The sequence below is a fragment of the Humulus lupulus genome, chromosome 8 (genome assembly GCF_963169125.1).
Source record: "Humulus lupulus chromosome 8, drHumLupu1.1, whole genome shotgun sequence".
NCBI lineage: Eukaryota > Viridiplantae > Streptophyta > Magnoliopsida > Rosales > Cannabaceae > Humulus > Humulus lupulus.
Window position 1 is genome coordinate 112,296,753 of NC_084800.1, and position 19,228 is coordinate 112,315,980.

The following is a 19,228-nucleotide window of genomic DNA, read 5'->3' on the forward strand; positions in this document are numbered from 1 at the left end:
TCATTACCTGTTTGGACCCTGTATTTTGAAAAATTACTTTTTGAACCCTATGTTTTGTAAAATGGTTAAAATAGAACCCTAAACCTGATTTTGGTCAATGTTTTCACAACTAAAATCACAAATAATTTACCAAACTAACAATTCAGAACAAAAATAAAATCATTCTGCTTAAAAACTGTGTTGTTATATTCAAATTTTTCATCATCAAAATTGAGTTTAGGGTTCTATTTTAACTATTTTACAAAACATAGGGTCCAAAAAGTAATTTGTCAAAACACAGGGCCCAAATAAGTAATGGGACAAAACACAGGGTCCAAAAAAGTATAAACTCTTTATTTTATGTAAAGAGTTTATGAGTTTTATACAATAAAATAAAACACACTTAAACAATCATAAAATATACAAAAATCATGAACAATATTATTTTTAGCATCACACATACATAATATTTAAACATGCAAACATTTATGCTACCATCCAATTAACAAATCTAACATGTCAAAAAATCACATATATATATATATAAACATATAAACTAGCAACCATTAGCTCTGAAGCCAATTGTAAGATCTCATTTATATAAGTTTATATGCATGCTCCCTATAAATATATATTCAAAACAATATACATAGTAGAAAGCATAAAATCATACAAGCATGTGAAGATTACAGGGATACGTAAATACAATAACAAAACCATTAGAGTACTTACGAGACGCGTAGCGGAACAATGACTACTCCCTTTAGATTCCCTAACATTTTGTTCTTATTGAATGCTAGGTAATTCAAGGAATCTAAACCGCTTTGAAACAAAACCACAGTATTTTAAGTCTTTCTCTAAAACAACTTAGTGTTTGTGTGGGCAAGTCTCAACACATGAGAAGAGAATTCCTAGAGAGAAAACTAAGAGTGAGTGGGCGGCTAGGTATAGAATATTAGTAGTGAATTTTTACCTTGCCAAATTCATCTAACCTAATGCATTTTATAACACTAGTATAAATAGACAATTGGCTAGGACATAAAATAGGTTTTAGTTACCCATTTTATTTTAATTATTTAATAATTATAATTAATTAAATACTTGTCAAAATTAACCAATTATACTTTTGACCTTTATTTAATTCATTTTATTAATATTAATACAAATTTATCAATATTAACAAAATTATCCCAATTAACTATAATACTCTCTTTATGAGACTTTGCAATAAAAACCTCAAATTTTCCTTTATTTCTTTTCTCACAAAAATATCAATAAATAATTTAACATTATTTATTTCCATTGAACTAGTCAATATGATATTTTTATAATTAATAATTAAACTAGTCAATATGATATTTTTATAATTAATAATTAATTATTCAATACTACTAGGTTCATTTTGATAAGAGATGACATGAGGATCATGAATCCATGAATTCAAGCTCCAATAAATTACCGTGAGTTTATTTATAACAAATAATCTCACTATCTTATTAATTCCTCATGATTCTACTACAGACTCAGAATTGTATTCTTGATTTTATATAACATTTTACATTAAATGTAAATACGTTATCTATTGTTATAACCATAACCATCATTCAATCCTCTATAGATGATCTACTAATGAGACGGTTGAAAATCACTGATTTACCCCTCATTGGTATTTTATTCTTAACTCTCACAAAGTTCCTTGTAAATGATATTTGCGTAAATTTAATTACAAAAATGAGCACTCTATCATTTAACACTTGGACCAAGCTATAAGGAAATTATTGTCTCACTTCTTAAACAGAAGCTATAGATTTCATATCTATGATAAATACTCACACTCAATTATACTACCAAATCTTCAATATGTAAGTATGAGCTAGTCCGTAGGGTAAGTTGGTAATAAATAAATAAAATGACTTGAATAATACAATTAGCAGAATATTAATTACTTAGAATTAAGATTGAATTGACCTATGGTCAACATTATGGTATGATTAGATTAGAAAATAACGATACTTACTTATCTTGTCAATAATCAATATCGGTCCAATCCAATGTAACAAAATACAATCGATCTTATCTACTTGGATAAGACATCACACCCCGAATGTGTAAGTAGATCATATCGTAGATTACCATATCAGTGAAAATCCAATGCACTGACTTAATCTTAGAACTCGTTCTTTTGAACATATAATTACAATTATAATCCACTATGACCTAATCACTATAATTGTAATTATTTATATGTTCGAGATTTTATAAATGTTTGTATTATTCAAATAATCATGTAATAAAACAAGCAAGCAATACGGTTGTCAAACTAAATGATTTCTACTTCTTGTATTGACAATATTAAATCGCGTTACATATCCGACATAGTTTTATAAGGGCATAAAACCTAATAATTTCCATTGGTATCCCATGTTTTTTTTGTCTTTTATTTGTTATTATAAAATGTATATATTCATAAAATATCTTATTTCCATTTATATTTTTTATTTGGTTTATTGTATTCTACTACTTCCACAATATCATTTATTTCCTATTTTTATTTGTTCTTGGAGGAAGTGTCAAAATTATATATGTATTCAAATAGAATTTTCTTTTCGTAGTTTAGCTTTTTTTTTGTGATTTTTTTAATTGATAAAACTATTAATTTAATAATATATTTTTATAATAAATGACATCATGACTGAAAATGTGAGGAAAACTACTCATGCACATTAAGGTTTAATATAGTTATTAATTAGTGCATAAAATTATATCATGCATGCTCCCAAGTTACAATTCGACATATTATACAATATTTACTAAATAATTAATAAAATTAAATATTCATGTTTATGTCATCACAAAATAATCAGTATAAATTTATATCATTTTTTTTGTATCCGACTTTTACTTACTCTTTATTATTTCATTTTTAATTTTAAACTTAAATTGACATAAACATTATTAGTATATATTAGTTATAGTCATCTATGTTTTGTCTTAATACTAATTGTTATTAAATATTAATCAATTCAAATATATATTTTTAAAGATAATTGCCATGTTGCATGCCTCAAATTTTTTTATCTTCATAAATTGATAAAATGATTCTTGAATTTTTTTAATACAATTTAACCAGCAATTAATTTCAAATAGAATTTTTTTATAAATTATATGGCTTTTTGGATATGAATAAAAAATAAAAAATTATGTAATATTCAAACTTTCTTTACAATTAAAATAATAAAAAAATAGTTGTTATTATTTATATATTACAAAATTTGACAAGGAAAAAAATTCAAACATTTTCATTCTTCAAAAATTTTAAAATCAGTTATATATTTTTGTTTGATTTATTCATCTTTTAATGAATTAAGAATGAATTATTAGATTAGAAATTAATTCCAATCCAAATTTAATTTTTTTTGTTTGATTTATTCATCTTTTAATGAATTGAGGATGAAATACTAGATGAAAAATTAATTTCAATCCAAATTTAATGCTATTATTTCAAATTAATATTATGTTTTTAAAATTCAATAATAACACATATATTGTATGTGCTCATACCAGGTCCAACCCTAAGCATAGGTGGACTAAGTCTGTGCCTATGGCTCCCACTTTAAAAAGACTCATATTTTGAAAAATATAATTATTTTATACAAAATGTCCAAAAATTTTATAAAAATATCATTTTATATATAATTATTATAAAAGTACTAAAAACATTTTTGGCTCGATCCTAACCGCGGGCGAGACTTATACCACTAGTATATATATATATATATATAAAAGAAACTTAAAAAAATCAAATTTTATTTTGTTTATTAATTTTTAATTTAATTAATATTTTTTTAATTTTATTTATTTTTGGAATTTTATAATTTTATAAAAGTGAAATCAGATTCAACCACTTCTTCGTTGATATTACTAATGATGTAATGAGTTTCATTCGATTAGTGAGAACCTATGTTATTTATTTCACCTAGCTGAGGATACATAGAATAGGAAAAAAAATCCTTAATATATTTAGGTACGTTAATTAAAGGTATTAAATATTACATGCAACAACGTTAAATATTAACAAAGATACAATGACGTAAGATACAACCACCTTAATAAGAAATATATGAGATATACAACCAACTTAAAACGATAAATTATGTGAATTTATTCATGCAAACGCTATTGAAGAGACATGCAAAAATATTCATTTTAATTAATTCTTTTATCCTATTGAAATATTGTACATTTTTAATGGACTAATATAACACGAATGTTTATTAAAAAATTAATATGTTCTAGTTTAAAATAATAAAATGAGTAAAGTAGTTCTTTCTATTTTCTTCAAAAAAAAAAAATTGAACAAACTCATAATTATTTCAATAGATAAAATTATACAACATAATAATGACACTTTATTTATATTATGCATGAAATATAGTAAATAAAAAAATATTTAACATATGAAACTATAACACACGGCAGAGCATAATAATTCAATAAAATTATACTAATATGTATATATAAGGAAAAATACTAATTTCATCTTTGTATTTTTTCCAAATACGCGATCGACCATGGTATTTTGTTAAATAATAATTCGTACCTTATGTGTTACAAAATAAATCAAAAGAGTTTCCTGGATGATTTTAGTTAAAATATTTTCAAATATAATATTTCTTTCTCATATCTCTTTCTGTGCTTCTTTGAACTTATCGCATCATCAAAGAGACCAGAGACTTGATCTTATAATTGAAAATATTTTGATAAAAATTAGATATAGGGTATTATTTTAATCCATTTTGTAAACATAATGTCCGAATTGTCATTTAACAAAACATAAGTGTCAATTGTGTATTTAGAAAAAAATATAAAGACTAAAATAGTATTTTTTCTATATAAATATATATTTTTTATTTTAAAATGTCAACATAAATTTTATACATATATATTTAATTTTTTTTAAAAATAAAACAGGATAGTCGTGACCCCCTAATTTCGTCATTGAATACATAACACCATATATGTCTCTCTTAACATAACTTACTTGGAAAAGTTAATTAGTGATAATGCAACGACATTAATACGTACACCTTAACAAAAAATATGTATAATATTACATGAAACTGTATCAAATACAAATACGATGTAAATGATATTATTCATGCATACATGATTGGATAGTTTTCAGGTTAAGTAAACTTTTGATATATTAGAGACTTTCAACAATAAATCAATAAGATCATTTATAAAAAGTATCCTTAATATGTAATTTAAAATTCTAAATATATATATATATCTATTCCATATAAAAAGTGTGTAGATAACAGAAATTCTTAATTTTAACGGTTTTTTAATTTTTTCCAGTTAATTTTAACAAAATATTCTTATATTTAACAGTAGATTGTAAACATGACTTAAACTTAAGTAAATAAATAATTAAATAAATTAAAATAAGATATTTTTGAGATATTTTACAATGATAATTATTTAAAAATAATAAAACCATATATTTTATAACTTAAATAAAATTTAATCAAACTTAATATTATATTAAACATATAATATATAATCATTTGTTATCACTGCCAAATTCAAAAACTAGAACAAACATAAATTTAAACAAAAATAAATAAATAAATTAATTAATTAAAATAAGATATTTTATGATAATTTAAATAATTAAATCATATTTATTTAAAAATAATAAAGATGATTGGAGCTTTTTTTCTTCATCAAATTCACTAAAGAATATTGCGAGATATATTAGAATATAAAAATAGTTAATGCATATATACTACTGTCTACACTATGACTTTTTCTATTATTATTTTATTTCTATTATAAATTTATTTTTAAATATTATTCTATTTTATATATATGTTATGTAATCATGTAAATATATATTTATCTCAACGTTTTGTTTAGATTTCATATATATAAAAATTATTAATATAAATATTTATATATAATATAGAACTATAATTCATTCGATTATAAAAATATATATATTTTCAAAAAGATAGTGAACCAGATTTTTTTAAAATTATATACAATATTTATAATTTTAAAACTAAGCAAACGTGCATTTGTAGGTTACTTTTATCTAGTATATATATATATATATATATGAGTAAACTAATCCATCTTCAACAATTTTTAATTTTCACTCCAAGGTCATACTTTAAAAGATTGATGTAATTAGACAAAAGTTAATGTACATAAATTTTGAACCAAAACTATCTTATGTTATGCAAAATATTATAAGTTGACAACCTTGTTGATACGACATTTTGGAGACATGTCACAAGGAATAATTTGACCACAATACAATAATAATAATAATAATACTAAACTAATAGGGCTCAGATATAATATGATCATCACTGTTGATATATATTATTTCTCAGCAAATTCCTATGCGGTCGAATATTTGTTAACAAAATCTACAACCGAAATTCAAGGGATGTGGGGAATATTTGGCTGTAAATATGACTTAGTTAAAGAAATTACTTTTCGTGCTCTAATCTCATGAGAGGCCATAATAGAGTCCAAGCGCGTGCATCACTCTCGACTCAATGTAAAATAATAATAAAATCTATTTCGTGAAAACTACAGAAAATAGTGAGAATAACCCATTAATGTTCTTTAAACTACACATCTTTAAGTAGTGTGTTTATAACCAAAAGCCAACCCTATTCCCATGCTCTGCAAAGCTGGGACCTTTAAACACCCATTTCACATTTATTTTCTTTTAAGTTCAACATTTCAACTTATTTATACGAGTAAGTATCAAAGTTGGTACAATGAAAAGAGAAAATTTGTGGTTTAATTTGGTGGAGTAACTGTCAAAGGCATTGAATGGTGAGTTAAAATGTTACAACCAGACAACATTAACAGCAAGAAAGAGAGAGTAAGAAGAAAAGAAGAAGAGAGTCAACTCGTAAAAATTTATCCAAAGACAGAGGAACCAGATTCTGTATCCCATTTACATGTCTTATTCTTTATCAATCTAATTAAATTTCGACACATCGTCTCAATACAAATGTTTATAATTAGATTATGTTAAGTAAAATGACGTGTCACACCATAGTTGGATGGAAAGAAAATAATAAAAATTAAGACAGAATAATGAGATGATAAAAATTTCAGAATTAGAGAAATTAGACGAAAAAAAAGGCCCAAAACAACTTGGTAAAGTAAGAGAGAGCGTTGAACGAGACAAAGTGGAGACAAAGTGTTTCCAGCACAATATTTATTTTACATTTATTTAAGTTTTTGGTAAAAGGAGAATAAAAATATCTGCTTTTTTTTTCTTCTTCTTCTTTTGTGGAGGTCCATTATATCACCTGCTGGTTCTATATCATCTACTCGCTGCATACCAAGAGGTGGTCCAATCTCTCTACTTGTTCCTTAAAGCACTTCTATCAATTCTTTGTCAAATACCCATTTCAGTTTACACAATATTTTCATTTTAAAAGGTTAAAAAAAAAATATTTTCTTTTCAATATTTGATCAAGGAGTTTTAGTCCACCCAGTTTCAAAGATCCAACATTTTTCACTTGGTTCAAAAGGGTATGCGCCTTTTGCTCTCTTCTGAATTTCTTTTATTCTAATACATCACCTTTGGAACCAGATCTTATATCATTTTGCATTAACATGCTATATATTATTTGCTAATGATCGTATTTTGCCACAAGTTCTTCTTTTTCCCCCTAAGAAAAGTGATAGAGCTGTTTGTGTTGTGCGAGTTTCAGATCGATTACTGGGAAAAGCTAAGTAGCAGATTTGGGTTTTATTTGCTTATATTTTGAAATTTGATAAATGGGTTTTTCTGTGTCAATTTCTTTTAGTTTTAATGTCAAAATTTGTTTGTATAATGGTTTAATCAGTGATGAATTGTCAAATCATATACTCCCATTTTCAGACGTTTTGTTGTTCTCATTTTCTTATCCAAACAGGGTTATTGCATTTCTTATCATCTTTTTTATTTGACTTGATTTTGACCCATTTGTTTTATATAATGGTGTAAACAACAATGCATTTACACAACAGATACTTAAAATTGAATAAGTTCTGTTGTCGTTGTTATCTCTTCATTTTTCGTCAGCCAAACAAGGTTTATGCATTTATCTTCTCTCACAATTTTGTCTTGGTTTTGAACCCATTTTTCTCTCTTGCTAAACAGATATAAGGTTGAAAAAGGAAGAAAATTTAGGCAGTGCATCAGTGGTGGTGTTGGGGTGTGGAGGAGAGCTCAGATCTAAAATCATAAAGGGTTAATTATGTCTTTCCTCGGAACCCAACAGAAATGCAAGGCTTGCGATAAGACAGTTTATCCAGTAGAGCAGCTATCTGCAGATGGTGTTTCTTACCACAAGTCATGCTTTAAGTGCACCCATTGCAAAGGGACTTTAAAGGTACATTACACTACTCTTAATTTGTAGCTCAATTCTTTTGCATTGTTATCATTTCCATGCAATGAAAAGATTCCCATATTTTTATTTTGGTTGAGCTGATAAGTCTACCATTATGAAAGTTCCTTTGCTACACTAACCTTGTTCTAATGCTTATATAGTTTCTACCATGGAGATGCCCATATTAACATTTGGGCTCAATAAACGTCTATGTGAGAACTAGATTTGAGAATTCGAAAGGAGAATTGTTTGATAGACTGAAATCCTGCTGTTAAAGTTAAAGACTAGTAAATCAAGAATTTGGAAGTTTTATTGTTGTTGAGGAATGTCTATTTTTGTTTCAGCTGAGCAACTATTCCTCAATGGAAGGTGTTCTGTACTGCAAGCCTCATTTTGAGCAACTCTTCAAGGAAACTGGCAATTTCAACAAGAACTTTCAGTCACGTATGTCTTTTCTTTTCACTGAGAAAGTTCTTTACCTGATTTTTCTTAGTTTTTTTCCCTTTCTTTTTGTTACCTTTTTTTAATTTGCCATAAATTTTATTTTCAACAGCTGCAAAGTCAGCTGACAAGTTAACTCCAGAGCTGGTAAATTACCTCTGCAATGCACTGCATTTGATTACAAATCTAACTCTGAATGAAGGAATAACTTGATTAAATCCAATATCCCATGTTGTCTTCTTTTCAGACTAGATCACCAAGCAAAGCTGCCGGCATGTTCTCAGGAACACAAGACAAATGTGCCACTTGTGGTAAAACCGCCTATCCACTGGAGAAGGTAGGATAGCAAGATCTTAGAATGTTTATCGGTTATGATGCCTTAGAAATATCTTCTTCTACTTCCATTTCTCTATGTCATGGTCTAACTTGCTCTTCACACCTTCTCACATTATGCTTGCGTATTCCACAACTACAGTTGTGGATTATGTTGGTATCCTTCTTATTTTGGCTGAATAAGTGTTAGAGTGTCCCACTTGGAAAGTATGTGGAAATATTGTACTATTTATAAGAGCTTGAGTTGATACATTGAACTTCATGAGTTGTATTATACCTTCCATTCTCTATTCTTACAGGCTATCCCTAAATATTGTGTTATTTCACGCCATTGGTTTTGGAGACTTTTAACTTAACATCTTGCATGGTCAATTGGCTTGCTCTTGACCCAATTTGCTTTGTTTGTTTGTTTGTGTGTATGGAGTAGTCTGAGTTCCACTTGAAATGGGTTTCCATGTATGTGCAAATATCCACTTTGAATGTACTCAAAGCAAGCACAAATGGCACAATATTTATGGCAATTATAATTTCAGAGACTTAATACTTGTTTGAAAACTTTGCAGGTGACAGTGGAGAGTCTGACTTATCACAAGTCTTGTTTCAAGTGCTCCCACGGTGGCTGCGCCATATCGCCATCTAACTATGCAGCTTTGGAGGGGATTCTGTACTGCAAACACCATTTCTCTCAGCTCTTCAAGGAGAAGGGAAACTACAACCATCTGATCAAGTCTGCATCGATTAAACGGGCTGCCGCAGCCTCTATTCCAGAAGCATAAACTCATGAAAGAAAAAACATAAAGAAAAAAAAAAACAAAAGAGAACTTGTGGTGTGGTTACAATGACTTTCTTTCTATTGTTTGAGAGTGTTTTTTTTTCTTCTCCTCAGCACTATGATGCTTTATTTTACATGATGGAGACGGGCAAAACTTGGCTTTTCTCTGTCATGTATGGCCACCAGTGTTGGATCGTGTTGTTTTTTTGTTGTTGTATGGGAATGGGATGTGGAAATCCAACGGTTGTAAAATGACAATTCAGGACCTGAGATGCAAGTCATGTTGCCTTTTCATAAAGACATGGAAACACCCGAGTCAAGTGAGTTATTTCTTTTATGTCACTCGACTCATAACGTGAACTCCATAACATCTACGATTCTACATATACATATGTATTATAATATTTATATTTGTAGTTAAAAAAAAATCATATTTTTAGTCAACCATATAATAGGGGAGATATGGTGGCATGTTTTTCATAAACAAAATCATATTTATAATGAGTAGATGTGACATTTTATGGTAGACATAAATATTTGGAGCTGATTATTTCGGAGAGAAAAATTTAATTTATTTTGTAGATGGGTCTCTTTTTAAAATTTTATCTCAGTCTCTCTCCAAGTAACGCTTACACTGATTGATTGAAGAGGGGAGCATGCTATGAATTAAAAAAATAAAACATTGACGAAATAATTCTAATTCTAAATTTTATCCTAAAATTGTATTAAAACACTTTTATATACACTAGCAGAAAGCAACGTGCAACATTTGCTTAGTTGTATTACAAAAATATGTGAATTTAGTTTTATTTTTTAACTTTGCTTTACAATGTTTATAGCTAGGCCCTAATAGAAGTGAATATGGTTCAGATGACACTTCTTTTAGCAATTGTCTAAATCTAGTAGAACGCATATGCGATTGACCTATTTTGATGACACTTCTATATATTATGAATATTATTGTTATCCAAAATAAAAGAGAATTTCGTTGTCTCTTTGATACTTTTTGTAGATGAATAACATGTTCAATATTGTTAGTATATTGAACACTAATAGAATGTTGAGTAATCGATATTGTCGTACGATCATTAGCAAATGTGTCCAAATCATCGTTATTTGATGATTCAGTATCATTTATACGAATTGAATTGGTTTTTAATGCTTTCTGTTTAGCATATCTCTCTCTTTGTTTTCTACGAATCTCTTCCTTTTTTTCTTCTAGAAAATCTTTATATCAAATTCTTCACGCAGGTGGTTTGTCATGATCTTCCAAAAGGAAAAAATTTCAAATATAAAGTTCATAATTTTTTTTGTAGGTTTATAATTTTTTTAAACTGTTAATAATGAAATCTTACAATTGCCCATTGTGTGAATGAATGAAGTATATGTTTCAACTACAAGATATTTTTCTACAGGAAAAAAGTAACAAATATATCATATCATAGTCTAGATTAAATAATTAAATGATAAAATATCTTTTCAAATATACTAATTAACTTCCAATTATTTATGTAATAATAAATAATTAATATTTTAATTAATACTAACTTGGTAACACTCAAAATGTTGAATGTGAATAGAGATTGGTGTAATCCTGAAAGTAATAAAGTTAAATTTTTAATGTAATTATATTTTTTTATATAAGAATATGATAATCTACCAAACTATATATATATGGAAATTAATAACAATAATATTTATATATTTATTAATACATACAATTTATATATTATGAATATTATTGTTATCCAAAATAAACTAATTATTAATATTATATGATGATAATAATATATTCTAAATTTTGTCTACCTAACTTATTTAATTTTAATTAATTTAAATATATAAATAAAAATTTTATTTACCTAAGTTATAAATTTAAGTATAAATTTTTAGTTATTAATATTTGTAGTATAAATTTTGGATAAATTTTAGGATCATTAGTGGAAAAAATTACATATCATTGGGCCAAACTCAAAGTAAATAGCTGAAACACAATAATCAAACCCTAACTATCAATAACCATATTATAAATATATATATATTTTCTCCCAAAACCCTTAACCTAGTTTTCATTTCTAAACCTGTCCTAGCCGCCACCCCCAAAACTCAACACCACCACCATCTTCGTTAGCTACATCTCCCCTCACCCAAAAACAGTGAGACCCTGTCTTCCCTCCCTCACCATCTTCGACCTCAACTGTCCTACCTGAGCCACGAGGACCCAAGCGCAAATGTCCGAATCACCCAGGCCCATCTCGGCCTCCCTCGTGCGCGACCCCGAAGCTAGGTGACCTGAACCAAGACACGACCCCAACTTAGCCCTCACCATTTGCTCAATCTGCTACAAAGATCTAAAGCCCATTGTTGAAGATCTTCAAGCTATATCCATTTGCGGCCATGTCTTCCACGAGCTATGGTTAGTTTCCTCTCTCTCTTTATATATATATATATATATATATATGTATTTTTCAATTATTGAAAAATTGGTTAGTCTTGGAACGACTGGGAAAGGACAACAAAGAGGAGGTAATAATGACTTTCTATAAGATAAGTATGGTAATTTATAATTGAATTTGTATGAGAAATGAGATGGTACCTTGTCATTCATGATGATCTGTGACTCACTATCTAATTTTGAATAAGATGATCTTGCAATATTTTTGTGTGGCAATAATGAATTATTTTAGAACTTTGTGTAGATTGACCACCTGATTTGAGAAAAAAAAAATTGGGTTGTAAATCAATTTAAAAAATAATTGAATTATAATTTAAAAATTAGATAAAAATAATTGATATGATAACTCTTATATAAGAGTGATGTTAATATAGATATTATTTTAAAAATAAATTATAATTAATATTGTTTGAAAAAATGTCAACATTTTGGATTAAATTTAGAGGTTATTTATTGAATGATTTGATTACGCACAATGAATATTTTTACTTACTGTTTTTTCAAGAATTTGTATAAGATGAATAGAAAAAATCATAACTGAGTTTGAATAAGTTTGTACCTAGTGATTCATGTTTCGTTGAACTTTATCTTATATGAGCCGGTTACACTTATTTTTGATTCACTATCTGTTTAGAGATAAAAATTGAATTTCTATAAGATGATATGTTTATTTAATTATAACTGAATTTGTATAAAATTGTATGAAACACTATATGATAAAAAAAATGAATTTCTATAAGATGGATATGGTAATTTATAATTGAATGTGTATGAGAAATGAGATGGTACCTTGTGATTCTTGTTTTGTTGAATATTTTTGTCTGGCATTAATAATTAACCTTGGAATTTTGCGTAGATGGACCTGTTGATTTGAGAAAAAAAAAAGAGTTGCAATCAATGATTTATGATTATAAAGAAATTGAGTTAGATGTAATTTTGATGCTCTCATACTTGATATTGGTTGATGAGAGAAAAATTCTATGTTGATAAAAATAATTGTTATGATAACTCTCATATAAGAGTGATGTTAAATTATAGATATTATTTTAAAATAATTTAAACTTAATATTGTTTGAAAAGATCTCAACAGGATTGATTAAATTTTGAGATAATTTATTTTGAATAATTTCTTTATTTGTTTACTCACGATTTTTCCAACTAAGAAATTTTAAATACAAAAATAAATGGGTAGGTAGATTTCCAATTTGCATATTAGCATAATTGAATATTACTTTTTAATTTATATAAATTTCAAACAAAGATATCAAGTTCGAGATTTTTACCATTCATGTTAAAAATCACGTAAAAAGACGATATCAATTTTTTTAATCAATTTATTTAAAAAGGATAAGTAAGTTTGAAAGTTAAAATAAAAAAATCTAACCCGTAGATTTCAAATCCCTCAATTTTCGCAATTGAATATTATTTATTATTATAAAGAATTTGAAACAAACAAACAAATTTCAAGATTTTTCCTATTCACGTCAACAAAGAAATCCACGTTAATGAACGCTTATCAATTTTTTTAATTAACTTAAATAAAAATGTTAAAGTTAACAGCAGATTATTGATATCTGTTAAAGTTGACAAAATTTTAAAATAACTCCATTAAAATAAAAAAATTTTGTCATCTATACATTTATTATATAAGAAGATGTATATTTAGTACAATTTATATCCATCAACAAAGTGTTAATGATTGGTTTGATCCTCATGTGGTAGCTTGGATCCACTAGTCAATAAAATATTGGTCCAAAACAAATTTAAAAATATGTATAAAATCTAAGTTTGATTTAATTACTTTTATTAAAAAAACCTCAAAATCCTAAAAAATTTAAAAAACATATTAAAAAAAAATTAACTTATAAGAAAAATCAACAGCATAAAAACTAAACAAATTCAAGAAATTAATGTTGACATAAGATTTTCATTAATGAAAGTTAGATTTGAGCACTTCTTGGATGAATTCAGATTGGGTAATCTTAATTGTAAAATGCAAGGAGTTGATTAATAGAGAGCATAATGGTGTTGTATTCTTTGTACCAAAATCTAAACCCCTTTTTGGTGGGGTTCATCCTATTTATAGGGAGGAAGTATTTCTTCTTAGAGCAACTTTAATGCATGTGCCAAAAAAATAGCTTGGTGACTACATTCTGACAAGTAGCTTGGTGACTACATTCTGACAGGTTGCTTGACCCTTGGAGAGCATTTGGGTACATCAATATTGAAGCACCGTTGGGCAACGATGCCTTTTTTTTTTTTTAATTATACATATATATATATATATATATATATATAGGCAAGTTCTTAAGTCCCTCACCGGACTTAGTCCAACAAGTGGGACCCAAAAAAATTGTCAAGTGTCAAGCTATTGAATTATTTGGTGTTTTTATTATTACATGATTTTACTTGATGAGTCGGTGATGTAAACCGGTTGTAAAAAAAAATTGAATTATGGTCTGAAAAGTATGGGCAAAATAGTAATTTGCAGGTAAAAAAAAGTCTACAGTGGAGGGCAATAAGGTAAAATTAGTATTGTGTTCAAACATATTTACGAAATTGGGAAAGTAATATTTAAGAGTCACTTAGTAATTTTTAAAGGAGTAGTCATGAATAATGTTGCATGTAAAAGTAATGAATTTCCAGTAACTCATCTGCATATAAGTAACATTTTGATGTCAGTAAGTAATATTAAATAGAGTGGTTAGTAGCTGAAAGTAAAAAAACCGAAAGTAATTATTGTTTGTTTTTTTGTGAGTAACAAATGAATTGTCTTAGTGAATATCTCAGTTTTGTTTGACTTGTTTAATGGTTAGAAGAATGAATTACCATTGATTATGTAGCTTTAGGTTGTATAGTTAATTTAGAATGAATTTTGGCCATTATATGGTATTTGGTATGTAAGACTTTCCCTTTGCATAAGTTATTTTATAATCTCCTGATGTGTAACACAATTAGAGTATAATAATAATAATACCACTAAACGTACCATATTTAAGTTATAATATTTGTATGGTTGCTCGATTAGGAGTCACTACTTCGTTAAAAAAAGTGTGATTAAAATATTTCTATCATAAATGGAGACTAAAAATTTAATCTCATACAATATAAAAAGATGATCAATTGATGAATCATTCATACTATACTTTTGTAACTTCATTTGACTTGTACGGTGAAGTACATAGGTTTAAATTGCAAACCACATTGGCGGCTTAGTTGACGAGGAAATTAATAATTTGTTATTGATTGCATGGAAGATGGGGTCAAGTAATTGGGATGTGTCGATTGTACGAATATGTGTTATAGTAGAACATCCCCAATCACGGTTGTGTAATCTAAGCTTTGAACTTACAAAATTATAGTATGACCCAATTAATTTTCCAATTGTCAAGTTTTGAACAATTGTCATCCCACGTCAATTTTGTAGTAATGTAATGTGTCTATTTTATTTGGTATCATGAAAAAATAGCAAATTGATATTCGATTAGTGACTAAAGTCACAAATTTCACCTGTTGACCCTTAAAAGTTAGCATTTTCGAGATTTTATTGGTACAATTATTTTTGTCTCTAATATAGCCATTTTATGCAAGATCGTGATAAACTATAAAATTGGTGTTCGAGTAATGATAAAGTTACTGTTGGACCATAAAAATAAACTATTTAATATTTTAGTACTACGATTAATAATCTTGATCAAGAAAAGGTAAAATAAATTTATTTATTTATTTTAGTGTTATTTAAATTAGTGGTATGATTATTAAATACATACATTATTTATTTTTATTCAAGATTATTTTTGGATGTAAACCTTATATTTAGAAATCATTAGCAAAATATATTTATTAAATATTTAAACGTAAGAAATTGTTTTTCTTTCTTAATTATCTAATTCAGTGCACACACTCCTAACTTATATTAAATAAATTTATGTATTTCAAATAATTACAAAATCATGAATTTAAGCACTATAGAAATATAGTAAAATTATATTATATCTTAACATATTCAATTAAAAATATAAACAAAGTTATTAAATACAAATTTGTCATACCAAAAATAAACAAAATAAAACAAGATATACATTTATGAAAAAAAAAAAAAAAAATTCTTGAACTCCAAATACGTAGCATAAGCAAATCAAGAAGAAACATATCAAATTTATTTTTTTACAGATTTATACAAAAATATGTTATATATTTATATGTAACTACACTACTTTTAAGTGTTTCTATAATTCTTTAGTACCCAACTTTAGATAGAAAACAATAAATTGGTTAAATATTTGGGTAAGTCTAATATATATATATATAGAGAGAGAGAGAGAGGTATAACAACTTTTGAAGAGAAAGTTACATTTTGGAAATAAAAGTAACAGGTAACAAGTTGCTAAGGGTAAAAAAGTATATTGATGCTTTTTCATACAAAAATATTCATCCTACCATTAAAAGAGAATCTCCAAAAACCCAAGGGTTAATAATTTGTGATGAACTTAGTCCCTCAAAATGAAGTGAGGGACTAAAGAAGTGCCCATATATATATATATATGTAACGTTCAAATTTTTTAAACAATCAAAATTTTGACCCTTTTATTTTTAAATTTTACCATTGCATAGTTTTTATTTATTTTTCAAACAATTTATTTTCTTCTATAAATACTGATCAATTTTATTAATTTTCACACCATTCATACATTCTTCGTCAAAATTGTCAAACCACAAATTTTATTTTCTTACCAATGGATTCCCAAAATTCTCCACATACCAACTCCAAAAATCCAAATTTTCAATATTATCAATTTAATCAAAATTTTCAAAATTTTCCCTCTACTAATTCCCAAAATCCAAATATTCAATATTCTCAATTTAACCAAAATTTTCCAAATTCTCAAAATTATCCCATGTCTTCTTACCATTTCTAAAATTTGGGCTCTTTTGAGACGCCCCAACATGCTCAATTCTTCGCACTAGTAAATTCACTACCATATGTCTTTCATATGTTTTCCCTACACCAACCCGAAACGGTTTCAAGAAATTATAAGCCAAGTATAGAAAATTCTAGTATTGATTTGAATCATGAAACTTCATCGACATCTGTCTCTGAAACTCAACCCGAACATGGTGTTGAAGGGGTGGAAAATGTAGTTCTACACAATGAAGATGAATCAAGGCATAAAAGTAAAGCCAAATGGAGCAAGGAAGCAACTTTACTTCTGATAAATGGGTGGCTTAATACATCTAAGGATGCCATCATGGGGAATGACCAAACTTCTACAAATTTATGGGCTCGGATTGCAGAATACTACAACATCAACCAAATAGGTCAACATACAAGAACTGGAAGGCAATGCAAAGACCATTGGAACAAGATGAATAGAAAGGTGGTGTGTTTCAATGGGTGTTATGAACGAGTGCAACAAGCACATCACATTGGTTGGTCTGATGAGACAATTCTTGAGAATGCACATCAATTGTTTAAATATGAAAATAACAACTCAAATTTTCTGCTTGTGGATTGTTGGAGATTGGTAAAGGATGGGCCGAAATGGAATACAATGTACCAACCAAAAGGTGATAAGAGAACAAAGGTGTCAAAATCAAGGGCATATACTTCATCTTCCAATTCAGACATCAGTGATGATGAAGTACGTGAAGTGTGCCCTACTGGCCAAAAGATAGCAAAGAGAAAAGGGAAGGAAAAAAAAGACATATACTACATTTATAGAGATTAATGAACGGAAAGCATTTGCATTAGAGAAATTTGTGGTGATAAGGGAGAAAGAGGCAGAAGATAATAGGATGACAAAATACATGGATTATATCGCCATGAGGCATATGACTCCTGAGCAAAAGAAAGAACATGAAAACTTGTGTACTTATATTAAGACTAATATCCTGAAGTTATAATTGCTATGTATTTTTATCAATCACATTATTGTGTAATATTTTTTTTAAAAACTTCCTTTATTTAGTGAGTGAATTGCGACTATATTTTAACACCTATATTTTAACGACTATATATGTTACCATGTCTATAAATACCAAATTCCAATCTTCCTTTTACTCAACTCTCCACTCCATCCTTCATTTTACTCACTCATTCATCTTTCATTCTCAAATATCATCTACTCTAAGTTCGACAATGGATTCGCCAAATTCTCTGAATCCGTACGACAATATGAGTTTAGACGAAATCATAATAGCACAGTGTACTAACGAGTATGATGATCAATATTTCAAAGAGTCCATGGATGGGGGTAGCTCAACAAGGTGGGGAAGAAAGAGAGCTCACATTGATAGAGGTCATGTAGAAGGACACCCACGTTTGTTCGATGACTACTTTTCTAATGAATCGGTGTATACAGAATATCAATTTCAAAGAAGATTTAGAATGCATAAACTTGTATTCCTATGCATAGTGAAAGCTCTAGACAATCATTCAGAGTATTTCCAGATGAGGTTTGATGCAGACGATAGAAGGGGGATTTTTGCCATTACAAAAGTGCACCACTGCTATGCGAATGTTGGCATATGGAGCGCCTGCTGATTATGTTGATGAGTGTGTTCGAATTGGTGAAACCACCGCTATCGAATTCCTAGTCAATTTCTTTCGGGGAGTGAATGAGATTTTTGGGACCGAATATTTGAGACATCCCAATATTGGGGACATTCGTTGCTTACTTCAAATGGGGGAGGTACGTGGTTTTCCAGGCATGTTGGGAGGCATTGATTATATGCACTAGGAATGGAAAAATTACCCAGTTGCATGGAAAGGCCAATTCACGCGAGGTGATCACGGCAGGCCAACAATCATGCTTGAAGCAGTTGCGTCACAAGATC

The 19,228-nt window shown here is 27.8% G+C and overlaps 3 protein-coding genes and 1 long non-coding RNA gene across 5 annotated transcripts; all 4 read left to right on the top strand.

Moving 5' to 3' along the window:
* The first annotated feature begins 7,212 nt into the window (after nt 1-7,212).
* Nucleotides 7,213-10,273, top strand: LOC133798324 (LIM domain-containing protein WLIM2b). 2 transcript variants are annotated; one of them, XM_062236562.1, is made up of 6 exons: nt 7,213-7,361; nt 8,162-8,393; nt 8,735-8,834; nt 8,944-8,978; nt 9,079-9,168; nt 9,728-10,273. In XM_062236562.1, exons 2-6 carry the CDS (start codon nt 8,259-8,261, stop codon nt 9,938-9,940), a joined length of 573 nt encoding a protein of 190 aa, XP_062092546.1. In that variant the 5' UTR covers nt 7,213-7,361; nt 8,162-8,258; the 3' UTR covers nt 9,941-10,273. The 2 variants fall into 2 exon arrangements, with proteins under 2 accessions (XP_062092546.1, XP_062092545.1); XM_062236561.1 differs by having other exon boundaries at nt 7,326-7,548.
* Nucleotides 10,274-11,995: 1,722 nt separating this feature from the next.
* LOC133798325 (uncharacterized) lies at nt 11,996-15,044 on the top strand. The gene is made up of 2 exons (XR_009875826.1): nt 11,996-12,352; nt 14,578-15,044. It is a non-coding gene; the product is annotated as an uncharacterized LOC133798325 (long non-coding RNA).
* A 2,341-nt stretch (nt 15,045-17,385) lies between these two features.
* LOC133795946 (glutathione S-transferase T3-like) lies at nt 17,386-18,120 on the top strand. Its single transcript, XM_062233432.1, has one exon. The coding sequence runs from the start codon at nt 17,386-17,388 to the stop codon at nt 18,118-18,120; it is 735 nt and encodes a 244-aa protein (XP_062089416.1).
* Nucleotides 18,121-18,530: 410 nt separating this feature from the next.
* LOC133795947 (uncharacterized) lies at nt 18,531-18,935 on the top strand. The gene has a single exon (XM_062233433.1). The coding sequence runs from the start codon at nt 18,531-18,533 to the stop codon at nt 18,933-18,935; it is 405 nt and encodes a 134-aa protein (XP_062089417.1).
* Nucleotides 18,936-19,228: the final 293 nt, after the last annotated feature.

What these genes read in the sequence shown, in the direction of transcription:
- LOC133798324 (XM_062236562.1), top strand. Translation starts at nt 8,259, where the DNA reads ATGTCTTTCCTCGGAACCCAACAGAAATGCAAGGCTTGCGATAAGACA. An exon ending in ACAAGTTAACTCCAGAGCTG is followed by an intron (nt 8,979 to 9,078) that starts GTAAATTACCTC and finishes TCTTCTTTTCAG; the next exon opens with ACTAGATCACCAAGCAAAGC. An exon ending in CCGCCTATCCACTGGAGAAG is followed by an intron (nt 9,169 to 9,727) that starts GTAGGATAGCAA and finishes AAAACTTTGCAG; the next exon opens with GTGACAGTGGAGAGTCTGAC.
- LOC133795946 (XM_062233432.1), top strand. Translation starts at nt 17,386, where the DNA reads ATGTTTTCCCTACACCAACCCGAAACGGTTTCAAGAAATTATAAGCCA.
- LOC133795947 (XM_062233433.1), top strand. Translation starts at nt 18,531, where the DNA reads ATGGATTCGCCAAATTCTCTGAATCCGTACGACAATATGAGTTTAGAC.